General features: G+C 47.7%; 4 protein-coding genes and 1 pseudogene across 11 annotated transcripts; 1 reads left to right on the top strand and 4 right to left on the bottom strand.

The window, feature by feature from the left end:
• Positions 1–3,049: 3,049 nt before the first annotated feature.
• LOC125510269 (uncharacterized) lies at positions 3,050–6,028 on the bottom strand. The gene is made up of 3 exons (XM_048675403.2): positions 5,716–6,028; positions 4,712–5,197; positions 3,050–4,616 (listed from the first exon to the last, which is right to left on the bottom strand). The coding sequence occupies exons 1-3, from the start codon at positions 5,906–5,908 to the stop codon at positions 3,343–3,345; spliced, it is 1,953 nt and encodes a 650-aa protein (XP_048531360.1). The 5' UTR covers positions 5,909–6,028; the 3' UTR covers positions 3,050–3,342.
• Positions 6,029–10,997: 4,969 nt separating this feature from the next.
• LOC125510270 (Tetratricopeptide repeat (TPR)-like superfamily protein) lies at positions 10,998–16,001 on the top strand. 7 transcript variants are annotated; one of them, XM_048675407.2, is made up of 4 exons: positions 10,998–11,247; positions 11,320–14,143; positions 15,324–15,577; positions 15,683–16,001. In XM_048675407.2, the coding sequence occupies exon 2, from the start codon at positions 11,326–11,328 to the stop codon at positions 13,789–13,791; it is 2,466 nt and encodes an 821-aa protein (XP_048531364.1). In that variant the 5' UTR covers positions 10,998–11,247; positions 11,320–11,325; the 3' UTR covers positions 13,792–14,143; positions 15,324–15,577; positions 15,683–16,001. The 7 variants fall into 7 exon arrangements, with proteins under 7 accessions (XP_048531364.1, XP_048531362.1, XP_048531363.1 ...); XM_048675405.2 differs by having other exon boundaries at positions 15,324–15,427; positions 15,610–16,001; XM_048675406.2 differs by having other exon boundaries at positions 15,324–15,427.
• Positions 16,002–16,115: 114 nt separating this feature from the next.
• LOC125510272 (uncharacterized) lies at positions 16,116–17,675 on the bottom strand (annotated as a pseudogene). The gene is made up of 2 exons (XR_015602572.1): positions 16,510–17,675; positions 16,116–16,400 (listed from the first exon to the last, which is right to left on the bottom strand). The product of XR_015602572.1 is annotated as an uncharacterized LOC125510272 (transcript).
• A 3,108-nt stretch (positions 17,676–20,783) lies between these two features.
• Positions 20,784–22,971, bottom strand: LOC125510273 (uncharacterized). The gene is made up of 2 exons (XM_048675412.2): positions 21,876–22,971; positions 20,784–21,175 (listed from the first exon to the last, which is right to left on the bottom strand). Exons 1-2 carry the CDS (start codon positions 22,969–22,971, stop codon positions 21,111–21,113), a joined length of 1,161 nt encoding a protein of 386 aa, XP_048531369.2. The 3' UTR covers positions 20,784–21,110.
• Positions 22,860–24,578, bottom strand: LOC147972510 (uncharacterized). Its single transcript, XM_087521497.1, has 2 exons — positions 23,337–24,578; positions 22,860–22,995 (listed from the first exon to the last, which is right to left on the bottom strand). The coding sequence occupies exons 1-2, from the start codon at positions 24,442–24,444 to the stop codon at positions 22,988–22,990; spliced, it is 1,116 nt and encodes a 371-aa protein (XP_087377623.1). The 5' UTR covers positions 24,445–24,578; the 3' UTR covers positions 22,860–22,987.
• Between the last annotated feature and the right edge of the window lie 2,180 nt (positions 24,579–26,758).

A 26,758-nucleotide genomic window follows, 5' to 3' on the forward strand; every position in this document is an offset into this window, starting at 1 on the left:
TCTTTATTATTGTTGGGAACTCTATTCAGGACATGAAATGAAGTCAATAGAGCCTCGCCCACCATGCCTTAGATAAACCAGCAGTGTCTAACATGGCATTCACCAAGTCAGTCAATGTGCGGTTTTTCCTCTCGGCCACTCCATTTGATTGAGGTGAATAGGGAGGCGTCCTCTCATGAATAATACCATGTTCCTCACAAAATTCATCAAAAACTTTTGGAAAATACTCTCCACCACGATCGGACCTAAGACGCTTGATCTTTCTCTCTAGTTGATTTTCTACTTCAGCTTTATAGATTTTAAAGTAGTCTAATGCTTCATCTTTAGTTTGCAACAAATAAACATAGCAAAATCTAGTCGCATCATCAATCAAAGTCATGAAATATCTCTTTCCACCTTTTGTCAACACACCATTCATCTCACAAAGATCAGAATGTATGAGTTCTAGAGGTGCCAAGTTTCTCTCCTCGGCAGCCTTATGAGGCTTTCGAGGTTGCTTAGATTGCACACAACTATGGCACTTAGAACCTTTGGCAACTGTGAAGTTCGGAATTAAACTCATGCTGGATAGCCGAGACATTAAACCAAAATTAATATGACATAAACGAGAGTGCCAAATACTTGCATCATCATTAACACTAGCACAAATTTGGTTTATTGACTTATTGCAAAAATCTGAAAGAGAAAAGCGGAACAAGCCTCCGCACTCATAGCCTTTTCCTATAAATTGTCCAAATCTTGACACGATTACTTTTTTGGACTCTAAAACTACCTTAAATCCATCTCGACATAGAAGGGAGCTGCTAACTAGATTCTTGTTCATAGTAGGGACATGTTGCACGTTCCTTAGTTGCACGATCTTTCCCGAAGTAAACTTCAGATCCACCGTGCCAATGCCACGAACAGAAGCATGTGACCCATTCCCCATTAGGACGGAAGAATCCCTTGCGACCTGATAAGAAGTAAACAGGGAGATGTCAGCACACACATGAACGTTAGCACCCGAATCAATCCACCACGAAGATGATTGAAATACTGAAAGCACAATAGGTAAATTACCATACCCATCAGTATTGCTAGCGGTCACCATGTTGACAGTCTTGGAGCTTGTTTTCCCTCTGCGGTCTGCACGTTCAGGGCATTCCATGGAAAAGTGTCCAGGCTTCCCACAGGCGTAGCACTCTAGCTCAGCCTTGTTGAACTTCTTCTTCTTGAAGGTAGTAGTCTTGGTAGGCTTGTTGAAAATAGGTTTGTTCTTCCCTTTGTTCTTGTTCTGTGGGTACCTCTGCACCATGTTAGCAGTAGGCTGAACCTCACCTCCTTTTTCAGTGGTATCTTTAGCCCGAGCTTTTTCTTCAACATCAAGAGATGCAATCAGATTTTCAACTGATATCTTCTGTCTCTTATGCTTCAGAGTTGTGGCGAAATTCCTCCATGAAGGAGGCAACTTTGCAATCATGCACCCAGCCACGAATTTGTCGGGTAGAACACATTTAAGGAGTTCAAGTTCCTTCACAATGCACTGTATCTCATGAGCTTGTTCAACCACAGAACGGTTATTCACCATCTTGTAGTCATGAAAACTCTCCATGATGTACAGTTCACTGCCTGCATCTGTTGCACCGAATTTTGCATTCAGTGCATCCCACAGAATTTTTCCGTCGTTTATGTGCATGTACACATCACACAGACGGTCAGCAAGAACACTCAGAATGCATCCCACAAACATAGTATTGGCTTCCTGGAATTTTCTCCGATCTTCGTCGGTCATTCCCTCTGGAGCACCAACACTAGCGTGGAAAACTTTCAGAGCAGTAAGCCAGAGCGTGGTCTTCACCTGCCACCTCTTAAAGTGCACACCGGTAAACTTATCCGGCCTCAGTGCATCAGTGAATCCAACCATAGTTAACTCAGGAAATTGCCTATAATTAGGTTTTTGGATTGTTGGAAAATTAGGCAAGTTCATGATTAATTCCAGTAAATAATCCATGACTAGAAGAGATAGTAGCATGCAAAAATCTAGCAAACTAGAAAAACAGCAAGACATGCATAACAGCAGCAAACACATAACAGTAGCTGTAGAAACAGACATGAACCGAGGATGTTGGACGTATTGATCGTTAGCTATTATGGGTGCGACAGTGTTGATGACGATGTTGGCGACGATCTGCTGCTGACGGCGATGAATACGACGATGAGTAGCACCGCCCGACTTGGACGGAAGACGACCCGTGATGACGAATTTGAGCAGTCGCGCACAGCGCTTCCCAAAAACCTAATTCGTCCTCTCCCAGTGCAGGATCGCAAAGATGAACGGTTCCGGAGACCTGCTCTCCCACGCGCCGATGCACGCCGGCGTTTGGGATGGAGTAGACTACGATGGCGGCGCAAGTTGTGAGATGAGGCAAAACCCTAGGTGTTTTTCGGTGTATATCTGGCCGCAGCCGGTAGCTGTATATATATTAGGACCAGAGGCGGTATTGTGTCGCGACCACAATCCCAAACCGACTCGGTTTCTAATTCGTATACTTACCGGACAAGAAATCAAAAAACGAGGCGAGCGAGCGCGCGCGTGTGGTTTTCCCTTTCTCTTCTCACACATCACTTAGAGTGGTAGAGAGAACCCACTATATAAAAAGGTCCAACTCTTCTTCAACTTCCAAGGTGGGACTAAACTTAGCACCACCACTTGCCATTTTACACATGGGCTTTGAGATTTCAGAAATTGCTATGGGCCTTGCCCATTAATTCTAACAAGAACCGTCGCCTTCCATAGAAGGAAGTTGTCGCGGCCGAGCTTCTCACGGGCGGTGTCGCCAAACGTCGCCATGGGCTGGCTGATCGAGGAAGAAGCACCGGAGGAACGGCCGAAGGGAACGATAGACATCTACTCCCTCCGTTCCAAATTACTTGTCTTAGATTTGTCTAGATACGGAGGTATCTAGCATTAAAATGAGTGTAGATACATTCGTATGTAGACAAATCCAAGACAAGTAATTCGAAACGGAGGGAGTAGATATGATTTAGAAGAGAAGGCTCTGAAACCATGTAAAAAACAGAGATGGATTGGTTGATGCGTGGTGCCCTGTTGGGTACACCTTGACGTATATTTATATTACAGAGATGCAGCGATTGTTTACAGATTGAGGCGGTGCCGTACAGGTCCGTATACACCATGGAATCCAAGTCCTAGTCCAAGTCCTAGTCGTCTGCACATACCTATTCTAACAGTGATATCTATTTACAACTGACTACTATACATGTTATGCTACCTATAAGATCAAATATAGATAACATGACAAGAACAAATAGCAAGCAGCTGGCTACACTAGTGAGCATGCTCTAACGAACGTCGGAGCCGCCACGCAGGGTGGAGACAATGATGAAGCCGGCAAACAGTATAACGTAATGCGCAGCCCTGAATAGAAGCAGGTTGAAGACGAAAGCACCCACGACTGGATACTGCTGGCTGATACGCCTGCGGACGACACCACCTTGGCGTCCTCTGAAGCCACATTGCCACAGGAACTTGCACATTATGAGGTGCGACACCGGAGGGCTGACGAAGGCGGAGAGCACGATGAAGAGCACGACGAGGACGAGATTCACGACGAAGACCCTGATGTCGTAGACCCCCGTGGTGCTCGTCACGGCTGCTATGGCCGCGTAGAACGCCAGGAGCATGCTGATCAGGGACGCCCATATGCAATGCAGCGCCGCCGCGAAGCTTTTCCACGACCGGGCGGAGCGCGAGGCCTTGCCGTAGACGAGCAGGACCACCGCGAGGATGGAGGTCACCAGGGCGACGCCGTCCAGGATGAGGAAGCATTTGAAGATGGTCTTCCTCCGGAGGACCGCCATCCCATTTGTGTTCCCCTCCTGCTCGTACGACCCGGGGAGGTTGTTGGCGGCGGTGAAGGCCACGCCGGCGACGAGGACGGCGACCACCGCGAGGCTGTCGGACGTCTTCTCGATTGCCTTTGTTATGTTGCGGCTGTCCCATCGCTGCACGTGGTCCCGCCTCTGCGGGCGGAACTGCGCTCCGAATGCCGTCAGTGTCACCACCAGGCTCACCATGGAGTAGAAATCGGTTGATCTCGCGGCGAGGTCCAGCGGCGTGTGGCCGTCGTTGTTCGTCACGTCGGCTCGCACCTGGCCCGTCCACAGCAGGGCCTCCGCGATGGCCGGCTCGCGCGCGGCCACCGCCAGGTGGAGAGGCGTGTTGCCGTCCCCGTCCTGCGTGTTCAGGAGGCCGCCGCCGCCCAGCATCGGCTTCTTGATGGCGAGCCGCACGACCTCCGAGTGGCCTCCCCTGGCCGCGGCGTGCAGGAAGGTTCCGCCGCTGTCGTCCTGGAGCTCGGCAGCGTCCGGGCAGGCGTCCATCAGCGCCATGGCGACGTGGGCGTGGCCCATCCCGGCCGCGACGTGCAGAGCAGAGAGGCCGCCAGAGTCCCGCACGCGCACCGCGCACGGCGGCGTCGCGCTCAGGATGGCACCTACGACGGAGCGGTCGCCGTCGGACGAGGCGAAGTGGAGCGGGGTGCTGCCCGTGTCGTCCGCTTGGCTAGCCAGGGATGGGCCGCAGGGCTTCCACTCCAGCAGCAGGCTAACCATTTCTAACAAAGTTCAGATATGTCAGCCGAGTTTCAACAAATGCATCCAATTTCGGAGTCCACGGATCATGCATGACGGAGCTCGCTAGCTAGCTGACCTGAGCCCTGGAAGACGGCGGCATGCAGCGCATTCTGCGAGCTCGGGCCGGCGGCCGACGCGTCCCTGCACCTGGTCGTTATCGCTCTGACGGCGCGCACCGACCTGCTCATCACCGCCAGGTACAGCGGCGAAACGCCCGCGTGGTTGACCTCAGAGGCCAGCCCAGACGCCGCCGAGACCATGGCCTCAACCGCCACGCCATGGCCGAGCCTCGCTGCCAGATGAAGGGCCGTGTCCCCAGCCGCATTCTTGCACCACAGCGCGCTCTCGTCTCCGTAGTCCAGCGCGAGCTGGACGAGAGCAGACACGGCCTTGCAATGCCCCGCCCTCGCCGCGCAGTGCAGAGGCGTGTCGAGAGCAGAGTTCTGGGCAGAGAGCAAACTCTTCCCCCCGAAGCCGACGAGATGATGGATCAGCTCGTCGCGCCCGTGCTCCGCGGCTAAGTGAAGAACATTGTTACTCTTTGCGCTCACCAGGTGTATGCCTGAAACAATTCGCCGTTTTGAATGAAATTCCACATGGAATTCTGAAATCTCAGTTAAATCACTAGGCACCAAGATATCCGGATATCGGCCAAAATGTATCGATGACGCATTTTTTATTTTTATTTGCAAATTATCGGCCACACATGAATTCAGACAAACTTAGACAGAACTTGAACTTTAGTCAATTTTTCTCAAACTCTGGTAGAAACCCGGGGAAAATAAAATCTAGAAATCGTAGCAATTTGGTCGAACCGAAAGGAAAAAAAACAAGATTTGCGATTTGCGGTGGTGTTCAAATGTGAACCTAACGAGTGCGTGTGCCTGAGTTTTGCCTGCGGTTGACTTTGAGCGGCGAACAGAATTGGTTCGATTCAGAATTTCTAGTACTACCAAACCTGGGTGTGATTCAGAATTGGTTTGACTTTGATCGGCGAACAGAAAAAGTATACTCTAAATATGTGAACGCACGAATGATCGGAGATAGCCCAGCAGCTAGTACAAGTTTGGTGAACATTACCAGCAGCCCGATCATCCGCAGCAGAGCCGCCGTGGTGCAGCTGGCGAAGCAGCGCCATGGCCTCCTCCTTCTCCCCCCCGCACACGGCGAGGTACAGCTCGGAGCTCATCGCGCCACCGTCGCCCGGCTGCGTCGCCGCTGCGCCATGAGTCGCACCGAGCTGGATGGTGTGCTGCCGGAGCCGGAGGTCCATGGACTGCTCCGATCGGATCAGAGGCGTCGCCTGAAGTAGCGAGGCTATGGCGTGCCCTGCGACCCGGATAATATATATAGCGAATGGCCGTCAAAATGGAGCAACGGGTCCGTCCGTGGTTGAGAGAGCGCCACGCCACGGATGCATATGTAGCGAGTCGTCGGCGCGTCGCCCAAGCAAGCAACCTGCCTTCGTCCCTTTTTTCAACGGCCTGCTGCCTCTACTGTACTGTACGCACGTTCCTGCAGCATTCCAGGGAAGCCAAGCGCGAGTTTGTGACGGCGGCTGTGGACTGTGGTGTGGTGTGCACACGACCTGGCAGTGGCAGCTCCTCTCTGCGCGTCAAGACAATTCCTTAAAGGCTGCCATCAATTTTGTTTTCCTATTTGATGTACTAAGTACTGTTCAAAACTTTTTCTTTATTATCTGACATTAAGCCTGCATTTTGCTTCTGTTGTGACACTTCCATCCATTTTAACTACTAAAGGCATCTCCAACTCTGATCCTCAAACCGCCTGCATCCGTTCGAACTGAGTTTCTGGACTCATTCTGCTAACCAACATGGTATCATATCTGTCTGTGGAGAGATCCGGACGTCCTTTTCCCAGCAAATTAGAAGCAAACTAGGGGGCTTTGCGGGAGTATGGACCGCCTCCACGTAGGACTCCGACACCCCCTACCCACTCAAATCCTCTCTTACGATCCCATTCACTTCCACTCCGCCCCTACAACCCTTGGTTTGCATCTGCAACCTCCTCGTCTGACACCGCTGCTTTACTCTACGGCTGCCGCCCAGGCATTGTCGGACGGTCGCGGCCCCCCACCCACGGCCATCCACCTAGGATTTGTGTGCATGTAGGTACCCCCCCCCCCCTCGCCAAGGCGGTCCATGACGAACACCACACGCCGGCAGGTGTTTGGTCAAATGGCAGCTTATTATTCTCCGACTGAAAAAGCACCTGGGCCGGATGGCTACACCCGCAAATTTTTCAGATCATGTTGGCACATTATCAAACATGATATCATGGCGGTTTTTCAAAAATTCTACAACCTAGCGGGTGACAACTTTGCAGATCTGAATACTGCCTTCATCGCCTTGCTGCCAAAGAAGGATGGAGCAACAGAGATGGGCCACTTCCGACCAATCAGCCTCATATATTCCATTGCTAAGCTGATTGCAAAAGTTTTGTCGATGAGGCTGGCGTCTCGACTGCAAGACCTGATTTCCCCTGCACAAACGACGTTTCAAAAAGGAAAATGCTTGCATGAAAGTTATCAATATGTGCACGGCTATGTCAGGGCGCTACACCGGCAGAAAAAAGGGCCCTTCTGTTCAAATTGGATATTGCAAAAGTTTTCGATTCAATCTCCTGGGCTTACCTACTGGAGCTTATGCAAAAGCTGGGTTTTCCTCCGAGATGGCAAGATTGGATCGCGTTATGCTTTCGTCGGCCTCTTCTTCGGTGCTGCTAAACGGGGAGCCGGGCGATCACTTCTGGCACATGCAAGGATTAAGACAGGGCAACCCCCTCTCCTCACTGCTCTTCATCCTTGCAATTGACCCGCTCCACCATCTGCTTGCAGCTGCGTCGGATCTTGGGGTTTTGGCACCTCTGCCGGGCCGCGGTCCAAGCTTGCGGGTTAGCTTATACACCGATGACGCGGTCATCTTTGCAAACCCATCAGCTCAGGAGGTGGGCAAGCTGGTTGATCTGCTGGGCAGTTCCGGACAAGCCACTGGACTGAAACTGAATCAAAGAAAATCATCAGTTGTTGCAATTCGTTGTGAAGAAGTGAATGTGCCGGAAATGCTACAGGGATTTGGTGGACAAGTTGCCAGTTTTCCAATAACTTACCTGGGCCTCCCAATCTCGCCAACTCGCCTCAGAATGGTGCATTTTCAATTTCTGATTGATAGGGTGAAAGCAAGGTTGGCCGGATGGAAGGGCAAGCTTCTCAACATAGCTGGAAGAAGAGTTCTAGTTAGATGCATCCTCTCTTCCCTCCCAACTTTTGCGATGACAACACTGAAGATGCCAAAGAAAATTCTGAAGGAGATGGACAAATCACGACGACGATTCCTATGGGCACAAGACGATGAGCTCTCTGGTGGAAAGTGCAAGGTCGCCTGGGACAAGGTTTGCTCCCCTCTCGATCACGGAGGCCTTGGCCTACTGGATCTGCACAAATTCAACCGTGCGCTAAGATTAAGATGGCAGTGGCTCGCATGGGCGCGGTCGGATAAGCCATGGGTTGTCGTGATCCCAACTCCTGACGATCAAGAAAGGGCTCTGTTCGGCAAAGCGACATCGATTCAAGTTGGCAATGGAAATAAGACCAACTTCTGGAAGGATTGCTGCATCGGCAATGAGCCACTGTCCATAACCTTCCCTGCTATGTTCAGCCACGCGAGTCGCAGAAACAGGTCGGTTGGGACGGCTCTCACCAATGATCAGTGGATACTAGATTTGCAACATGGAGATACTGCCGCAATAACACCTCAGTTTCTGCAGATGTGGCGGCTGATTGACGCAGCACGCATTGCCATGGCTCCTGACCAAGAAGATGAAATCACTTGGAAGCTCACTCGCGACGGTACATACACTGCCAAATCCGCTTACCAGATGCAATGTCAGTAGCCCCACAACACAAACTTCAACAGCTCCATTTGGAAGGTCTGGGCTCCCAACAAGCTCAAAATGTTCATGTGGCTCCTAGTCAGGGATCGCCTTTGGTGCAATGACAGATTGCAGAGAAGAGGCTGGCCCAATGGCTATTTCTGCCCCCTGTGCACCAGAAACTTGGAGACATCTACTCATCTAATTTGGGGCTGCAACAGGTCTAGGGGAAATGCGCCAGATGGTTGGGTTGCTCTACGCTCGCACCAGAAGTGAGGTCTCGGCTCAGCTCGGCACAAACTTGCCAACTCCTCATCAGCAAGACTGCTACTGCAAACAGGCACGGAGTCAGAGCTCTGATCATCATGATCGCCTGGGAATTATGGAGGGAAAGAAACCACTGCGTTTTTTCGGGCAAAAACGCCTCGGGTTGAAGATGTCGTCGCTGCGATCAGGACCAATATCGAGTAATGGAGATTGGCCGGAGCCAAATGCATAGAGCCTCCTTTCGGGGACACAATTAGTGAAAAATAGCCGCAAGAGAGGAGAGCTAACTGTACTTTTCTAATTTCATCCACTTGATCTACATGTTTCCACTGCTTTCTGCTAAATCAATGAAGCCAGTGATCAGACGGGTCTTTCAAAAAAAATGGCAGCTTATTTTCGAACTTCGTGTCGTTCTTTAGAGTAGGAAGGATGGCGGGGTACTCGATGAAGGAGGATGAGTTGTTATGCGATGCGTGATTGACCGTACCTACGAACTTCGTTGTCAGCGCGTGCAAGGTTCGTTTCATGCGCGAAAGCACAACGCGTCCTATGACATGCACATCATCCATGAACACGGTGTCAAGTCCTTAGCGTATCAATGGTACACATCCAAAACTCCGTCATGAAGTATTGTGGCGCGATTGATTCATTCACTCACTCATTGTTGTTCACTGATTCATTCACTCATTGTTGCTCTACACGTGTAGCCTGCACGCGCTACCGTGATGTACTACCGGTCTGAGGACAGACCATACATGCACATACATTGTTGGATGAAGCTCTAGGGGCAGTATGTGTGAGATAACATGATCCATTCATAAAAACTTGTTGGACATCCGGTTAAATCTCCTTAAATTTGAACTATTGTTGTACTAGACATATTTGCATGTTATTTATAGATGTTTTGTGCTATTTTACATCCGAACTTTGATGAATTCCGTCGAGTTTGATGAAATTGTCCGGTTAGTTGGAATTCAGTTGAAAATGTATGCGGCTACGATTGGATGGCCGACTCCCTTCCCCCCACCCCTCAGGGTGGTCCGCGGACGGGTGCGGTGTTCCATGCGATGGACGGCTCCTGCATAAGTAAATTTGAACTATTACTGTCAGCTCAAAGCCCCTTTACCATGCTATATGACCAAAAACCCATGGACCAACATGTCAACTATCCTTCTACCTCATTATGATAATGTGTGTCCCACTCGATCCCCGACAACGTTCATATTTTTCTTTAAAATTATTCACTTGTTTACTCCTAACAAGTGGGTTACACACTTATCATTGTGAGATAGGAAGAGATGATATTTAAGTCTAGGGATATTTTGGTCATGTAACATGGTCAATGGTAAACCCGGGCAAACGTCGGGCCGGGTCGGGTTCGCGCCGGGCTTGACAAAGTCCGAAGATAAAATCCCAAGCCCAAGCCTGGCCCGGCCCGGCCCGAAGTACATGAACAGTGACATATTTTAATTAAATTAATCATTTTCAAAATATTATATTAATTTATTATACCTATATTTTGAATAAAATATGTTTTTATACATATTTTAGGCTTTATTCGGGCTTTCGGGTCGGGCTTCGGGTCAGAAAATGGAGCCTGAGCCCGGCCCGAATGTCGGGCTTCGGGTTCGGGCCGGCGGGCCGGGTTGTCCATGACCGGGTCTAGTCAATGGGTTGGACCTGATAGTAACACTGTCCAATGATATTTTTGAGCAAACACCTAACAAAATGATGGAATTTTTTAGGTTTCTAATGGCATTTTTGAGCAAACATCTCATGAAACGATGATTTTTTTTATCAATTATAACTTTTAATGAAAATACTGAGTAGTGGGACACAACTAGTGACAAATGATAAAACCTTTTTTTAATAAAATGGTCAAGAAAAGTGGTAGCCTAATATTCTTAAATAAATAAAGATCTGTGACAAGTGATGATGTAAGACCGCCCCACTCACTCTCCCGCTTTCACAACCCAACCCATGACACTCTTTTAATAAAGTTTGTCATGTTTTTTTAGAGTCTTTGTCATATTTTTTTCTAAAAAACAGAGTAATTTGTCAAAAGATTAGGATAAACATTCTGAAACGAGACCACCTCTCACAAAAATTGTGACGAGTTTTCAAAAATTTGAAAGCAACTTTCGAAATTTTAGGGTGAAATATCAGAGCAAACTTCCGGTCAGGTAGAGTGAGAGATAGTGATTTTGACATCCACATCCACATCCCCCCAAACTCATCTCCTTCCTCCTGCTGCTGACCCAACCCAAAGCCGCCCCAAAATCTCTCCTCTAGCCCGCCACCGCCTGCCGTGCCGCACCTCGGCGCCGCCCATCGCCCACCGCCGACGCCTGAAACACCCGCGCCGCCGCCGCCGCCGCCGTTTCCCCCTTTCCCTCGTCGCGCTCCCGCTGCCTCCCCCGCCCGGCCCGCAGTCCCCGGCCATTGATTTTCGAGGTATGAGCTCGCCGCTTTGTTCCCATTTCTGGACCCAAATACCGGCGGAACTCACGCCCGGCTGTTTTGCAGGGCGCGATGCTGAGCCCGTGCGACCGGTTCCTCCACCGTGCTCCCGCGCCGCCGCCGCCGCTGAATCCGCAGTCGAGCCTCGCGGCCTCGGTGCCCGGCGCCAGCCGCAGGGACAAAGGCCTCGCGCTCCAGAGCAACGCGGTCTCAGCGGCTCCGGCGAGAACCGCCGAGGCTTGCCCCAATGCGGTGGTGGTTCCACCCACCGTCGCCGGCACCACCGGGCAGAGTGCTGCCGCGCAAATGGGAAAGGGTAGGGGCAGGTTGGCCGGCTACGGCGGGTCCATCCCGGCGATGCTGTACGCGCTGGAGCGCGTCCGGGACGTCGGGGAGGCGCTGTGGCCGTGGAGGGACACGCTGAGCAGCCGGGAGAGGACCATCATCCTCAAGGAGCAGAAGGACTGGCGGCGGGCGGTCGAGATCTTCGACTGGTTCCGCGGGCAGAGGGGGCACGAGGTCAATGTCATCCACTACAATGTCGTGCTCTGCGCGGTCGGGCGCGCGAGGAGATGGGACCTCGTCGCGGGCCTGTGGCGCCAGATGCATTCCTGCGGCGTGGCGCCGGATAACGCGACGTACGGTACGCTGATCGATGTGTACTGCAAAGGGGGCAGGGAGACGGCGGCGTTGCTGTGGCTCGGGGACATGTGCAAGCGCGGCTTGGTGCCTGACGAGGTCACCATGAGCACTGTCCTTCATGCGCATAAGAAGGCTGGAGAGTATGACAAGGCAGAGATTTTCTTTCAAAGATGGTCTTCTGAATCAGATACAGGGTCGGATGGACATCTCTGCTATAGCTTGTACACTTACAACACCTTGATTGATACTTATGGAAAGTCTGGGCAGCTTGAGAAAGTGTCAGACATGTTCAACCAAATGTTGAGGGAAGGTGTTGCGCCGAGCATTATTACATTCAACACACTGATTCATGTCTGGGGTAAACACCATAGGATGGAGCAGGTGGCTTCTTTGGTGAGGATGATGGAGGAGTTTCAGTGCCCTCCTGACACCAGGACTTACAATACACTCATCTCACTGTACAGAGAAAGCAATGAAATTGATGTCGCGGAGCACTACTTCTGTAAGATGAAAGCCGAAAATTTGGTGCCGGATGTTGTGAGCTGCCGCACGCTATTGTATGGGTACTGTACCAGGGGAATGGTCAGTAAAGCAGAAGCCCTTGTTAAAGAAATGGACGAGAGTGGCCTGGTGATCGATGAATACACGCAGTCAGCTCTAACCAGGATGTATGTAAATGCTGGGATGCTTGAGCAGTCGTGGTGTTGGTTTGAGAGGTTCTGTAATCAGATGGAGTCCGAGTGCTTTTCTGCAAATATTGATGCATTTGGGAAGAAAGGGTACATAAACCTCGCGGAAAAGGCCTTTGTGTGTTGCCTGGAGAGGAAGAAGCTTAGCGTTTCTGTGTGCAATGTTATGATCAAAGCATATGGGTTAGCAGAGAAGCTTGATGAGGCCTGTGAGATAGCTGCTGGCATGGAGAGGTACGGCGTGCTACCTGATTACTTGACTTACAGTTCTCTCATTCAGCTCCTGTCAACTGCTAAACTGCCAGAGAAAGCACTCTACTACTTGAGAAAGATGCAAGCAGCTAAAATGCCGATTGACTGTGTTCCATATTCTGTGGTGATTAGCAGCTTTACTAAGAATGGGAATTTGCACATGGTTGAATGCCTATTTAGAGAAATGGTCACTTTGGGGGTCCACGCGGATGCATATGTTTACTCTATCTTAATTGATACATATGCTGAAGTTGGAAATGTCCAGCAAGCTGCAGCATATTTTGGTTTAGTGACAAAGGCTGGTTTATGTGAGAGTGCTTCGATCTATAATTCTTTGATCAAACTCTACACAAAAGCAGGGTATCTGGCAGAGGCTCAAAAAACATACAAGCTTCTGAAATCATTAGATACTGACACCAACCTTTATGCATCCAACTGCATGATTGGCCTCTACAGTGACCATTGTATGGTGAACGAAGCACGTGAGCTTTTTGAGAATTTGAAGATTACGGGAAGCGCAAATGAATTTTCATATGCGATGATGGTGTGCTTGTACAAGAAAGTTGCTCGCTACGATGAAGCTCACAGGATCTCCAAGGAAATGCAAGCTTTAGGGCTTCTAACTCAAGCATTAAGTTATAATTCTGTGATTCAGATGTACGTATCTGGTGGGAAAATGGAGGAGGCTGTGAAAATATTTCAGAAGATGTTGGCATCGAGCACACCACCAAACGATGTAACTTTCAAGGCATTAAAACCAATTCTAGTGAAAGAAGGAGTTTCAAATATTGAGATAGCAAGATTAGAGTCTCTCAGAAGGTGTAACACTCAAGATTGCTTGAATCAGTGGTACAGGGCACTAGCTCTGGTCGTAAGATCAGATGGGACTACCTCTCGACATACTATGGGTCACTCTTGTACAAGGATACATTCTTTTTACATTGACAGTTTCTAGAGTAGCAAGTCCAGAATTTCTTTCAACTGATTCAGAATCTTTATTGATATGGCACCATGATGATCTATCTGCTGTACTGTAAGAAGAGCACACATGTCATCCTCAAAATGAGAATCTGATTGTTTTGACATGAATCCTGCTAGATCACTGCAGAAATACAACACCTCGCGGTGCCTTTCCAATGGTGCAAAGTTATAACTCCCAGATGTTCTTCAAAAGATGCATCATGAATTTACGAGAATGGTCACTTGGACCGACGATCTGCCCTTCAGTCTATGAATCGGAAAAGCAGAGCAATCTGGAACAGACTCAAATCGAAACTCAGTTGAGATAGAATTGGTTTGAGGGAGAGGTAAAGTGTGTTCTTGGCCATAAACTAAGTTGCCCTCACAAAAATACGTTGGTAGTACTTGTTCACAGATAAATAGAAACTTTGTTAATGACTTACTTTTGCTGCAAATTTTCTCTGTAGTTCCTTTTAACTTGTTTTAATAGCCAGAATAAGCACCTCCACTTCTGACGTTGGACCATATGCCCTATCTGGACCAACACAACTGGATTCTGTAGTTGTTAGTACAGAGAATATGCTGATAAAATCCAATTTTCTTGATCAAGTATTAATGCTTTGTTGAAACTGCTCTTATTTTAATCGCAAGAAGTTAAGCATTTACTAAGCATTCTTCCTCATCTGAAATATCACCACCTTTCTCTTCTGTTTACACGCATCAGAGGTTAAATTTTGCTGTCTGACGTTTGCTGCTATACTATAATATCACCAGTTGGCAGTTTGGCCCGGTCTTGAATGGAAAGGGTGCCATCACGATCTTCTTCAGCAACATTCTTTGCAGACTACAAGCCTACAAACTTTTAGCCAATTTAACTAGTATCCTAGCTGCTAAATTCAGTCCCTTAGTTTCATCCGTCAACGCTTAAACATGATAATTTCTAACTCCGTCTGCAGTTCTGCACATAAATGCGTCAGGCATGCCTGTAACTTCTTCTCTTTTGTAGTTAAACAACTCTCCTCATGGTCTCGTAGTTTCCTTCTCTGTAATGTATGTCATGAGGTTACAGTTGCCTAGTGAAACAGCGCACTAGAACTGAATTTGATGCAAGTTTCCTTTGCTAATTACACCCTTCTGCCTTTGTGATAAATGTCATCATTTAAAAATTGGTTCAATTATTCTCTTGTTTTAGTAGCATTATGAGAGACAGCAAAGACTCCATTTCTCACTATTTATGATGCGATTCTACCATCCGATAACAAAGATGAATAGTTTCTAAGATGAACGGTGATTAAGAATGTGAGTGTGAGACAATACATCGTATCCACATATTTGTGTACTTCCTCTTTGGCATTACATCTTCTTTGCTTTCCAATTTTCCCTTTTATAATATCCTCACTTTTTTCTTAGAATGATTTTTAGCCAATACTATAAGTGAGTGCATTGGGTTATCATCTTGTACGAAAGTCAGTGTTGATATGCTCTTTCTATCAGATGGACTGATTGGGCTTCTTTTGATTTTGCTAGAAAAGTAACTGCGTGGGTTGTGAAAATGCTGCTTGCCTAATATTAAGGAACGAAGACCACTGCCGAAGTACTGGAAGATCTTGGCCATTCGGGAGCTTCACCAGGTACAACTACTAATGTTTGTTCTCACAAGTTACTTAGTTTGGGTTATGGGTACCTCAGCCAGCTAGTTGGTGTTGGCTGTGATTTCCTTCCGGAACAAGAGTGGGGCTCCGATCATCATTTGATTTTTCTTACTGGCTTAGTACAAAAAGGTATGGTATATTTGATACTACTATCTGCGCAGCTGCGACAGACGGTTTACGGAGATCTTGCAATAATGGTGTTTAATTGCCATTTATGGTATGTACATGGAACAGGGATACAATGTCGCAAAGAAACACGACAACTCTGCTGCACCTTTGATGAAGAATAAGGGATCCACACTGCTAGTGAGTTTGAGGCACCAGAGCCTGGAACCAAGTCTGTAATCTGGAAGAGCATCCTTCTGGCTTCTGGTGCAATGCAATGTTGTGGTGTTGATGTGTTGTTGTCACTGGTTACGCTGCTTTCATGTATTATTATCAGTTTCTTGCTACTACCAGTCTTCAAAGTTGCATGTACATTTACAATGGAAGATGGGGCTCTGTAAATTTATGTATTCAGAATTTGATTGTCGACGAGGAGCACTTCAGTTTATGTGTTTGGTGCTACTAGAAATGATAGAAACCGAGGATACATATATGAATTGCATTGTATCCTTATTATTGAAATGCTGAATCCCAAAACAAAATTACATTAATAATAATGCTATTGAAACCAAGTCTGTGTCAACTTGCAAGGTAGAACCATAGATGTCCTGCTCTGCTGGGTCACACACACACTCAAACTAACTTGAGTTCAGGCAACACCAGAGAGATAACCAAACTGCCCAACACAGCCGGCAGCAGAAGACACCCACCGGAGCTCATCTTCAAAGTCTTCCTGGGAGGAAAAAAGTAGACAGATCCATCATCTCGACGCCACTTGGTCACGCCGTCGTACCGCCACCGACAAGCGCGCGTGAGGCTTCGTCAGAGGCCAGCACCCGACGGAATGCTGCACCGTAACAGACAAAGGCTTGATCAGATGATATGACCGATGGCGTGTTTAGAGTCCATAACTTGACGAATGTGTTTGAAAAAAACAGTATGAGGCTAGTTTGTACCTCGAGTGCAGAAGCTGGTGTAGGGCATGACCTTCTCAATGCTCCATTCACCCACCTTGTTTGCTCGGCCTGAATTAAGCGCAATTGTGTACAACCCAGCCGGTGTTTCGAGGAAGATGACGCTAACCCCTTCCGCGAAACCAACCGCCCACACGTCCGAGTCCGACATGTCCAAGAGGGCACGGGGAGGGAGCAACGGCTCGAGCTCGACGACCCTGCGTCGCGCCCATCCCGCAGCTCCCCTAGGACCAGCCTCCATGGACCATAGATAGAGTCTGGGCTTGAGCACGGACGCGAACAGCAGCATGCCGTCCTCCGCGCCTAGCTATGAGGTCAAGGTGTGCCTCGTCCAGGCTCTCCGGCACGTTGATCACAGATAGTGTTTGCTCACGAATGTTGTACTCCACGACACTGTCACACTCGTAGCTGGGGACGTAGACCTTGTTTCCCACCACAGCGGTGTGCCCTCCGTCGTCGATCTGCAAGCCCGGGCTCCGAACGGAGATCTTGTCGCTCCACTCACGAGTCTCCGACGAGTAGGCGGTGGCGAGGGCGATGCCTCCTTCGTCCGCGGAGCCCACCAAGGCCACGAGGAAAGGGCCGCCGCCATGGCAGTCGAGGTGGTCGCACCGGTCTCTGGCGCAGAGCACCGTGGCATTGCAGTGTAGCACGCCCTCGTAGATGTCGTGCCAGTGCATGGTGTCGCCGCACCTGGGGACGGCCTCGATCTCCCACCACTTGTTGGCGACGAGGTCGCAGGCGTCCAAGGGGACTTGGTACGCGGGGGCGTAGAGGAGGACGAGGACCTGGCAGTCTGGGCGGTCCTCGGACGCCCGCCGCCGGAAGGTCGAAGTGGGGACGAAGCGGTTGCCGTTGCGGTACTTGTTGTGGAGGGAGCCCAGCATGGGCGCCGCCCCGTGGAACGCGCGGTAGCCGCGGGCGAAGCCGGGGTCGGAGAGGATGCCGCGCCAGCTCCTGCAGACGGCGGCGGCGCGGACGAGGCTCCTGGGGTCGTCCGCCGGCAGGCGCGTGAAGACCTCGCGCATGGCTTCGTCGACCAGCGCCGGCGGACTCGGCGCCATCGACATGCGGATGGCGGGCGCCGAGCAGGGGGCGTGGAGGTCGCGAGGATTGCCCGTCGGCCGGCGGGGTCAGGGATGGGGGTGGAGTCGTGGCGGCGGCCGAGTCGGGGTGACCTTAGTTCTAGTCGTCAAGGCGTCTCTAATTGGGCCGGGCTGGCTTTGCACAGAACGTCTGGGCCGGGATGAATTCGGCTTCTTCGGTTAACCTGTCTTAAGCTTGTCTAAAAAAAGGTTAACCTGTCTTAAGCACTCTTGCCTAAAAAAAACTGTGTTAAGCACTCAAAATAAAAAAGGTTAACCTGTGTTTTTTTACACCTCAAAAAAATCTGTGCGTTTTTAAACTAAAAAACCTCCTCTTTATTCATTTATAATAAGTGTTGCGTGTTTATAAGAAGATGGGTGATCGAAACAGGAGCTTCATTCATCCAAACACCAGAATCAAAGAACTTTGCTAATCTAGCCAGTCCATGGACTAATCTAGCGCGTCTGTATCGCTCAGACAAAATATTGTAGGGGTTTTAAATTCTTGAATTTTTTCACCGAATATTTTTCAAAACTCGTTCACAGGATAATTTAATTCCCAAACATTTTTTTAAAAGAGTGAACAAATTTGAAATTCAATTTTTTTTCTGAAAAGGTGAATAAATTTTGTAATTTCAAACAAATTCTGAAGACTTTGAACTTTTTCGAAATTTGTCAAGATTTCTAAAATAAAAAAGTGAAGAATAGAAAGAAAAAAATGGGGAAATCTTCTCATACAAGGATACATTCTTTTTACATTGGCAGTTTCTAGAGAAGTAAGTTCAGATCTGATTTTAACAGATTCAAAATCTTTATTGATATGCCAACATGATGATCTCTCTGCTCTACCGTAAGAAGAGCACACATGTCATCCTCAAAATGAGAACCTAATTGTTTCAACATGGATCCTGCTAGATCACTGCAGAAATGCAACACTTTTGGCGCCTTTCCAATGGTGTGAACTTTTATTTGCTGTACCAGATAAAATCTTAACTCTCAGAGATATCATATAACTCCCAGATGTTTTTCTTGAAAAGATGCATCATTAATTTACGAGAATGGTCGATCGGACCAACGATCTGCTGTTCAGCCTATAGATCAAAAGAGGAAAGCAATCTGTGGAACAGAACCAAATTGGAACTCTGTTGAGATAGAATTGGTTTGAGGGAGAGGTAAAGTGTGCTCTTGACCGTAAACAAAGTCGCCCTCACAAAAAAAATATTGGTAGTACTTGTTTACAGATTACTAGAAACTTTGTTAATGGCCTACTTCTGTTGCAAATCATCTCTGTAGTTCCTTTTAACTTGTTTTAATAGGCAGAAGAAGCCCCTCCACTCCTGAACCAATACAACTTGATTCTGTGTAGTTGTTGGGTACAGAGAATATGCTGATAAAAGCCAATTTCTTTGATCAATTACCAATTCTTTGTTGAGACTGCTCAAATTTTTAATCACAATAGTTAAGCATTTTACTAAGTGATCTTCCTCATCTGAAATGTCACCACCTTTGCCTTCTGGTTACCACGCATCAGAGGTTAAATTGCCGTTCTAAAATATGTCATCAGTTCACAGTTTGGCCCGGTCTTGAATCTAAAGGGTGCTATCATTATCTTCAGAATCTTCTTCAGCAACATTCTTTGTAACTTCTTCTGTATTTCTGCACATAAAGATATCGATACGGCTGTAGCTCCTCTTCTGTAGTTAAGCGTCATGGTCCTAGCAATTTACTTCTCTGTAATGTAGTTCAATGAGGCTGCAGTTGCCTAGTGAAATGGGGCAGTAGAAGTCTAGAACTGAGTTTGATGCAAGTTTCCTTTGCCAATTATACCCTTCTGCCTTTGTGATAAATGTTGTTACTTAAAAATTGGTTCAATTATTGTCTTGTTTTAGTAGCATAATCAGAGGCAGCAAAATGTGCTCCATTTGTCACTATTTATAATGTCATTCTACCATCCAACAACAAATATGTTTAGTTTCTAAGATGAATGGCGATTAAGAATGTGAGTGTGCGATGATACCATATCCACATAATTTGTGCACTTCCTCTTTGGCTTTACATCTTCTTTGCTTTCCAATTTTACCTTGTATAATACCCTCACCTATGTTTAGAATGATGTTTGACCAATATAAATGGGTGTATTGGGTTATCATCTGATACGAAAATCAGCGTTGATATGCTCTTTCTACGGATGGACTAATTGTGCTTCTTTTGTTTTTGCTAGAAAAAAGTAACTGCGGAGGTTGGGAAAATGCTGATTGCCCAACCTTGAGGAAAGAGAGCCACTGCCAAAGTACCGGAAGATTTTCGCCATTCAGGTGCTTCATCAGGTACAACCACTCATGTTTTTTTTTGTCACTAGTAAATTGGTTTGGATTCTGGGTTCCTCAGTAAGCTAGATGGTGTAGGCCATGATCTATTTTCTGAAGAAGAGTAGGGTTCAATCATTTGATTACTTCTAGGCTTAGGACAACAAGGTATGGCATTTTATGCCATGTGAACAGCTGCAACAGGCGGTTTATGGAGATCTTACAATAATGGTGTTTAATGGTCATGTATGGGATGGACATGGAACAGGAATACAATGTTGAGGAAAACACGACGACTCCGGTGCGCCTTCGGTGAAGGTTAAGGGATCCACACTATACTGGTGAGTTTGAGGCACCTGGAACCAAGTCTGGGGTCTGAAAGAAGCACCCCATATGGTGCAATGCAATGCTGTGATGTTGATGTGTTGTTGCTGTCACTGGTTATTACTCTGCTTTCTTGCACTATTAGCAGTTTCTTGCTACTGTTAATCTTCAAAGTATCGTATAAGTTCGATGAAAGATGGAGCTCTGTAAATTTATTTATTCAGAATTTGATGTCGGACTAGTAGTACTTGATAGAAATTACCCTAAGATAAAAATGATACAAACCGAGAACAAATACATGAATTCCAGTGTATCCTTATCGTACACACGCATGCGTGTAAATATGCAAAACAAAGATTCAACAAACTTCACTGAATGCATCTGCTCCTGATATTGAGATGCTTGCCATGACATAGCTTGTAAGAAGACGAGCTTCTTTAAAATGAATAGCATGTGTGCGCCATTCACAATGTTTTGAAATCTAAGCACGATCCATAACTCAAGTGAAAACAAGGCAATCCAGTTTTGAGTAGCACCTTACTCATCATAATAAGCTGTAAATCCAGCCACATTAATACCACTGGTTGAAACCAAGCTTGTCTTTGTCAAGACATGGGCTGTATTTGAAATTTGAATTTCATAGCATGACATACTCCTAAAACACGAAGACAGAAGTTCTTTTTTTTTCCGAAAAGGAGGATGACCCCTGACACGAAGACACAAAGACAGAGGTAGCAGATACAAAGAGCTCTTGTTCTTGTAAATAACCCTAACCAAACCATCCAACGCAGCCAGCAGCAGCAGCTCATCTTCAAAGTCTTTCTGGGAGGCAAAAGTAGAGAGATCCATCTTTCTTGACGCCATTTGGTTACATCATCGTACCACCAGCAACTGCGTGTGGGGCTTCATTGGAGGCCGGCAACCGGCCCCATGCTGCACCGTAACAAAGAATTGATCAGATAACATGACGAACAAAACAGGGAAAGGAGCACTTTGCCCCCTCAAAATCATTTCATCTTTAGCTGTCCATATCCACCAAACTATATATAGATGGAATGCATCCGCGTTGGAGGTACACAACAACGAAAACTGCTCAGTGTCTGATTAGCAAAGCTTTGACTAGGTTAACCAACTCTTGAGCATAACCAGCGAAAAAACATACATACTAGAGCATCCAAACAAAACATACAGGATATAGCCCCTACTACACATTCACCATTGAGTTTTCAGGTCAGCTGCCTACTTAATCAGCACCAACTACTCTTTCTTTCCTCTGGCTTGTATCAACATCAAAGACGGCATGACAGGAAAAATCACAGACTACTAGTGGTTGCCTACAATAAGCCGACTTTGCGGCATGACTCAACATCAGAATAATGTAGCAGTACTACATATCTAGAGACAGAAAACCAGAGAAGGCGAGCAGACCTGAATACAAATATCTATCTACCTAAGCAGAAAATGAGAGGAATAAAGCAACATATTCATCAACGTATTTGGGCACTCTTGAACTTAAACTACTCAACAATGTAAGCCACAAGCAAAAACACTGAAATTCTAGTCAATGGCATGTTTAGCATTCATATCTTGGTGCACGTGTTTGAAAAAACAGTACGAGATAGTCTGTATGTACCTCCAATGCAGAACCTCGTGTAGGGCATGACCTTTTCAATGCTAAATTCACCCATCTTGTTGGCTCGGCCTGAATTAAGCTCAACTGCGTACAACCCAGCCGGAGTTCTGAGGAAGATTACCCTAACTCCTTCAGCAAAACCAACCGTCCACACATCCGAGCTCGACATGTCCAAGAGGGCACGAGGAGGGAGCAACGGCTCGAGCTCGACGACCCTGCGTCGTGTCCATGCCGCAGCTCCTCCAGGACCAGCCTCCATTGACCATAGATAGAGTCTAGGCTTGCGCACTGACGCAAACAGCAACATGCCATCCTCCACACCCAGGAGGTCAAGGTATCCCTGGTCCAGGATCTCTGGCGCCTTGATCACAGACAGTTGTTGCTCACGAATGTTGTACTCCACGACGCTGTCACCCTCATAATTGGGGACATATACCTTATTATTTCCCACCACAGCAGTGCGCCCCCCGGTATCGATTTGAAGACCCGGGGTCTGAACGGAGATCATGTCGCTCCACTGACGAGTCTCCGATGAGTCTCCTTCATCCGCAGAGCCCACCAGGGCCACGAGGAAAGGGCCACCATGGCAGTCGAGGTGGTCACATCGGTCTATGGCGCAGAACACCGTGGCATTACAGTGTATGCTGCCATTGTAATAGTCGTCGGGGTCGTCGCCCAGCCAGTGCATGATGTTGTGGCACTTGGGGTCGTCGTCGATCTCCCGCCAGTTATCGGTGACGAGGTCGCAAACATCGAAGGGGGCATGGTACCCAGGGGCGTAGAGGAGGGCGAGGCCGTGCCGGGAATCAAGAACGTGGCAGTCCCGGTGGTCATGGGATGCCGTCCGGCGGAAGGTCGAGGTGGAGACAAAGCGGTTGCCCCTGCGGTATTCGTTGTGGAGGAAGCCCAGCATGGGCGGCGCCCCGTGGAGAGCGCGGTAGCCGCGGGCGAAGCCGGGGTCGGAGAGGATGGCGCGCCAGCCCCTGCAGACGGCGGCGGCGCGGATGAGGCTCCTGGGGTCGTCCGCCGGGAGGCGCATGAAGACCGCGCGCATGGCGTCGTCAACCAGCGGCGGCGGACTCAGCGGCATCGCCATGGGGGTGATGACCTTTTCAATGCCCTGTTCATCATGCACCTTGTTGACTAGTCTGTATGTACTCCCTCCATTTTTATATACAAGACCACTATGAAATATATGTTTTGCATCTATACAAGGCCATCAACATTAATTGAGGCAAAATTAATGAGATTTTCTCGTACTAGCAACCTCTTTAATAGTTGCATGCATGCAGTCATAATGACAGTCAGCTACTTCCTCCACTCAATTTTCTTGCATGCATGTGGGGTATTAATGATCTCACTAAACGAAAAGAAAAGCTGACTTTCAAAGTAGAAATTAACTTTTACATTGGTACCTGTAATTTGAGTTTGTGGTCTTGTATATAAAAATGGAAAAAGTACCTCCAGTGCAGAACCTCGCGTAGGGCATGACCTTTTCAATGCTAAATTCACCCACCTTGTTGGCTCGGCCTGAATTAAGGTCAATTGCGTAACACCCAGCAGGTGTTCTGAGGAAGATGACGCTAACCCCTTCCGCAAAACCAACCGCCCAGATGTTCGACTCCGACATGTCCAAGAGGGCACGGGGAGGGAGCAATGGCTCGAGCTCGACGACCCTGCATCGTGCCCATGCCGCAGCTCCTCTAGGACCAGCCTCCATTGACAATAGATAGAGTCTAGGCTTGAGCACGGATGCAAACAGCAGCATGCCGTCCTCCACACCGATGAGGTAAAGGAATCCCTGGCCCAGGTTCTCTGGCACATTGATCACAGATAGTTGTTGCTCACGAATGTTGAACTCCACGAGACTGTCACACTCATAACTGGGGACATAGACCTTATCTCCCACCACAGCAGTGTGCCCTCCGTCGTCAGTGTGCAAACCCGGGCTCCGAACAGAGATCTTGTCGCTCCACTGACAAGTCTCCGACGAGTAGACAGTGGCGAGGGCAATGCCTCCTTCCTCCACAGAGCCCACCAAGGCCACGAGGAAAGGACCGCCGCCATGGCAGTCGAGATGGCCACATCGATCTTTGGCGCAGAGCGCCGTGGCATTACAGCGTATCCCAGTCCCGCTGAAGAAGTCGTCGGGGCCGTCGCCCGGCCAGTGCATGATGTCGCGGCACTTGGGGTCGTCGTCGATGTCCCACCAGTTGCCGGTGACGAGGTCGCGGGCCTCAAAAGGGGGGTCGTACGCAGGGGCGTAGAGGAGGACGAGGCCGTGCCGGGAGTCGAGGACCTGGCAGTCTGGGCGGTCCTGGGACGGCCGGCGGCGGAAGGTCGAAGTGGGGACGAAGCGGTTGCCGTTGCGGTACTCGTTGTGGAGGAAGCCGAGCATGGGCGGCCCCCCGTGGAGCGCGCGGTAGCCGTGGGCGAAGCCGGGGTCGGAGAGGATGGCGCACCAGCTCCTGCAGACGGCGGCGGCGCGGGCGAGGCTCCTGGGGTCGTCCGCCGGCAGGCGCATGAAGACCGCGCCCATGGCGTCGTCGACCGGCGCCCTCATCGCCATGGGGGTGGCGGGTGCCGAGCAGGGAGGGACGGAGATCGGGATGATGGCCCGTCGGCCGTCGGGAGTCGGGGTGAGGATGGGGAAAAAGATGCGGTTGCGGCGGCTGAGTCGGGGTGGGGGGCGTGACCTAGGCGGCGGCTCTAATTGGGCCGGGATGCCTTGTACTCTCAACATCTGGGCCGGGATGAATTCGGCTTCTTCGGTTAACCTGCTAAAATGACGATTTCTGTTCTAAAAAAAACACCTGTATGTATGTGTTAAAATAACGAACCGATTGAATTTTGTTTGGTCAGTCCCAGTAACACAGCAAACTTTGCTAAAAAAAGAGTAACACGGGAAACCGAATCTTCCTGTGCACCGGAAAACCGAATGCTATTCCATCTAGAAAATGAAAAACCGAATGTTATGCCATGACGATGATAATGGGACGCACCATGTACACCGTCAACAAAGAAGTTTTTATGACGTATTTCCACACACAGCCTCTCTATGCATTTCAGGGTTTAGCGCCAAGGTATGGATGGAGATCGACGCATCGTGCCCAATGTGTGCACGGCTAAACTTGTTAAATAAGGAGGATAATGACTTCTTTTCTTACTGGTTAAGCTTTAGGACAGGGTAACCCTTTGTCTCCTCTCTTGCTTAACCTGATAGTAGATGCCTTCTCTGGGATGTTAGTCAAAGGCTCTCAAGCAAGTTTGATTAGTGGGGTTGTCTCCTAATTTAGTGGAGGGGTTCATGTGCCTCCAATATGGAGACACACCCTCCTTTTTTGGAGAATGGTCATTGAATATCTCTTAGCCTTAAGTGGATTTTGGCTTCTTTTGAACAAGTTTCTGGAACGGGGATTAATTATCACAAGACTGCTTTGGTGCCTATTAACATGGATACTATTGAATTACATGCTTTTGCGGATATATTTTACTAGTGTGTAGTAGGTGATTTTCCTATAAAGTATCTGGTAATTCCTTTGCATTTTGAAAAGCCTAGCCAGAAGATCTTCGACCTTTAATTGATAAAGATTCTTGCTAAGATTCACTACTACATATCATAGCCTTTAATTGGCAAGATTCTTGGCTGAATTTAGCATGATGATACTTTGTTGTCATCTCTAACGGGAAAAAGGGAGGCCCTAGCACCAGCGATCAACTATTCGAGCTTCCTTTAACTCGTTTGTACCGCTCAAACAAAAAAATGTAGGGATTTTGCATTTCTTTCAAATTCACAAATATTTTTGAATATTGTTCAAATTTCAAATTCATGACCTTTAAGTAAATTTTGAAAGAAAATGAGAACCCGAACACTTTTCGGATTCATGAACATTTTTTTACTGGACAATTTTCAAATCTTGTTCATCGTACAAATTTCAAGTTCATGAAGTTTTACACGAACTTGAAAAAGCTGTGAACACTTTTCACTAAACAATTTTCAAATCTTGTGAATGTGTAATTCTTCATGAAGTTTTGCATGAGTTGAAAACCACTCACTCTCTTTTTTTTCAAATTCATGAACATTTTCCACTGGACATTTTTAAAATCTCGGTCTCTGAACAATTTCCAGATTCACAAACATTCTTCACTAAACATTTTTTTGAAATAATCAAACAATTTTCAAATTCATGAAATTTTCCAGGACATTTTCAAATCTCATTCGCTGGACAAACTTTAAATTCGTGAAAAAAAATTCAAAATCATGAAGAGAAATTTAAATTATGAACATTTTTAAAAAGCAAACAAACTTTGTAATTTTGAATATATTTTTTGATATTTTTTTAAAAAAATTAATTTATGAAGTTTGAAATCAAAAAAGAGAATAAAATAAAAAAGGAAAGGAACATAGGAAAAATGAAATAATCTAAAATAAATAAATAAAAGGTAAACCAGAAAATGAGTAAAAAATGGTTCGGAAACCTTCAAAGATTTCTAAAACTAATCTGCACCTCTCCTAGTGGTTCGACACATGCTTCGTTACGATTCCTAATGGTCGGCTCATGTTCCTATGCTAGTGGGCGATCGGAGTTTTAATGCTCATAATGAGCGATACATGTCATTACTGGTGAACAAAGATTGAAAGAACGCCAGGCGGTTGGGCCTTGCCATCCAGGCGTCTCTAATTGGGCCGGGAGAGCTTGTACTGAACATGTGGGGCGGGATGAATTCGGCTTCTTCGATTAACCAGCTAAAATACCGAACTGACCGATTTTTTTTTGGTGAGTAACACAGGAAACCGAATTTTCCTGTACATCGGAAAAAACGAATTTAACATATGGAATACACCATGTACCATGACAGCCAAGCAGTTTCTACGGTGTATT

The sequence above is a fragment of the Triticum urartu genome, chromosome 5A (genome assembly GCF_056163025.1).
Source record: "Triticum urartu cultivar PI428250 chromosome 5A, HENAU_Tu73, whole genome shotgun sequence".
Lineage (NCBI taxonomy): Eukaryota > Viridiplantae > Streptophyta > Magnoliopsida > Poales > Poaceae > Triticum > Triticum urartu.

Bases quoted from the DNA above. Each gene is read 5' to 3' on its own strand.
- LOC125510269 (XM_048675403.2), bottom strand. From the start codon at position 5,908: ATGGACCTCCGGCTCCGGCAGCACACCATCCAGCTCGGTGCGACTCAT. The intron at 5,198-5,715 runs GTAATGTTCACC...GAATTGTTTCAG, and splicing joins TGCGGATGATCGGGCTGCTG to GCATACACCTGGTGAGCGCA. The intron at 4,617-4,711 runs GTCAGCTAGCTA...GAACTTTGTTAG, and splicing joins CGCCGTCTTCCAGGGCTCAG to AAATGGTTAGCCTGCTGCTG.
- LOC147972510 (XM_087521497.1), bottom strand. From the start codon at position 24,444: ATGGCGATGAGGGCGCCGGTCGACGACGCCATGGGCGCGGTCTTCATG.
- LOC125510273 (XM_048675412.2), bottom strand. From the start codon at position 22,971: ATGGCGATGCCGCTGAGTCCGCCGCCGCTGGTTGACGACGCCATGCGC. The intron at 21,176-21,875 runs GTACATACAGAC...GTTACGGTGCAG, and splicing joins CACGAGGTTCTGCATTGGAG to CATGGGGCCGGTTGCCGGCC.
- LOC125510270 (XM_048675404.2), top strand. From the start codon at position 11,326: ATGCTGAGCCCGTGCGACCGGTTCCTCCACCGTGCTCCCGCGCCGCCG.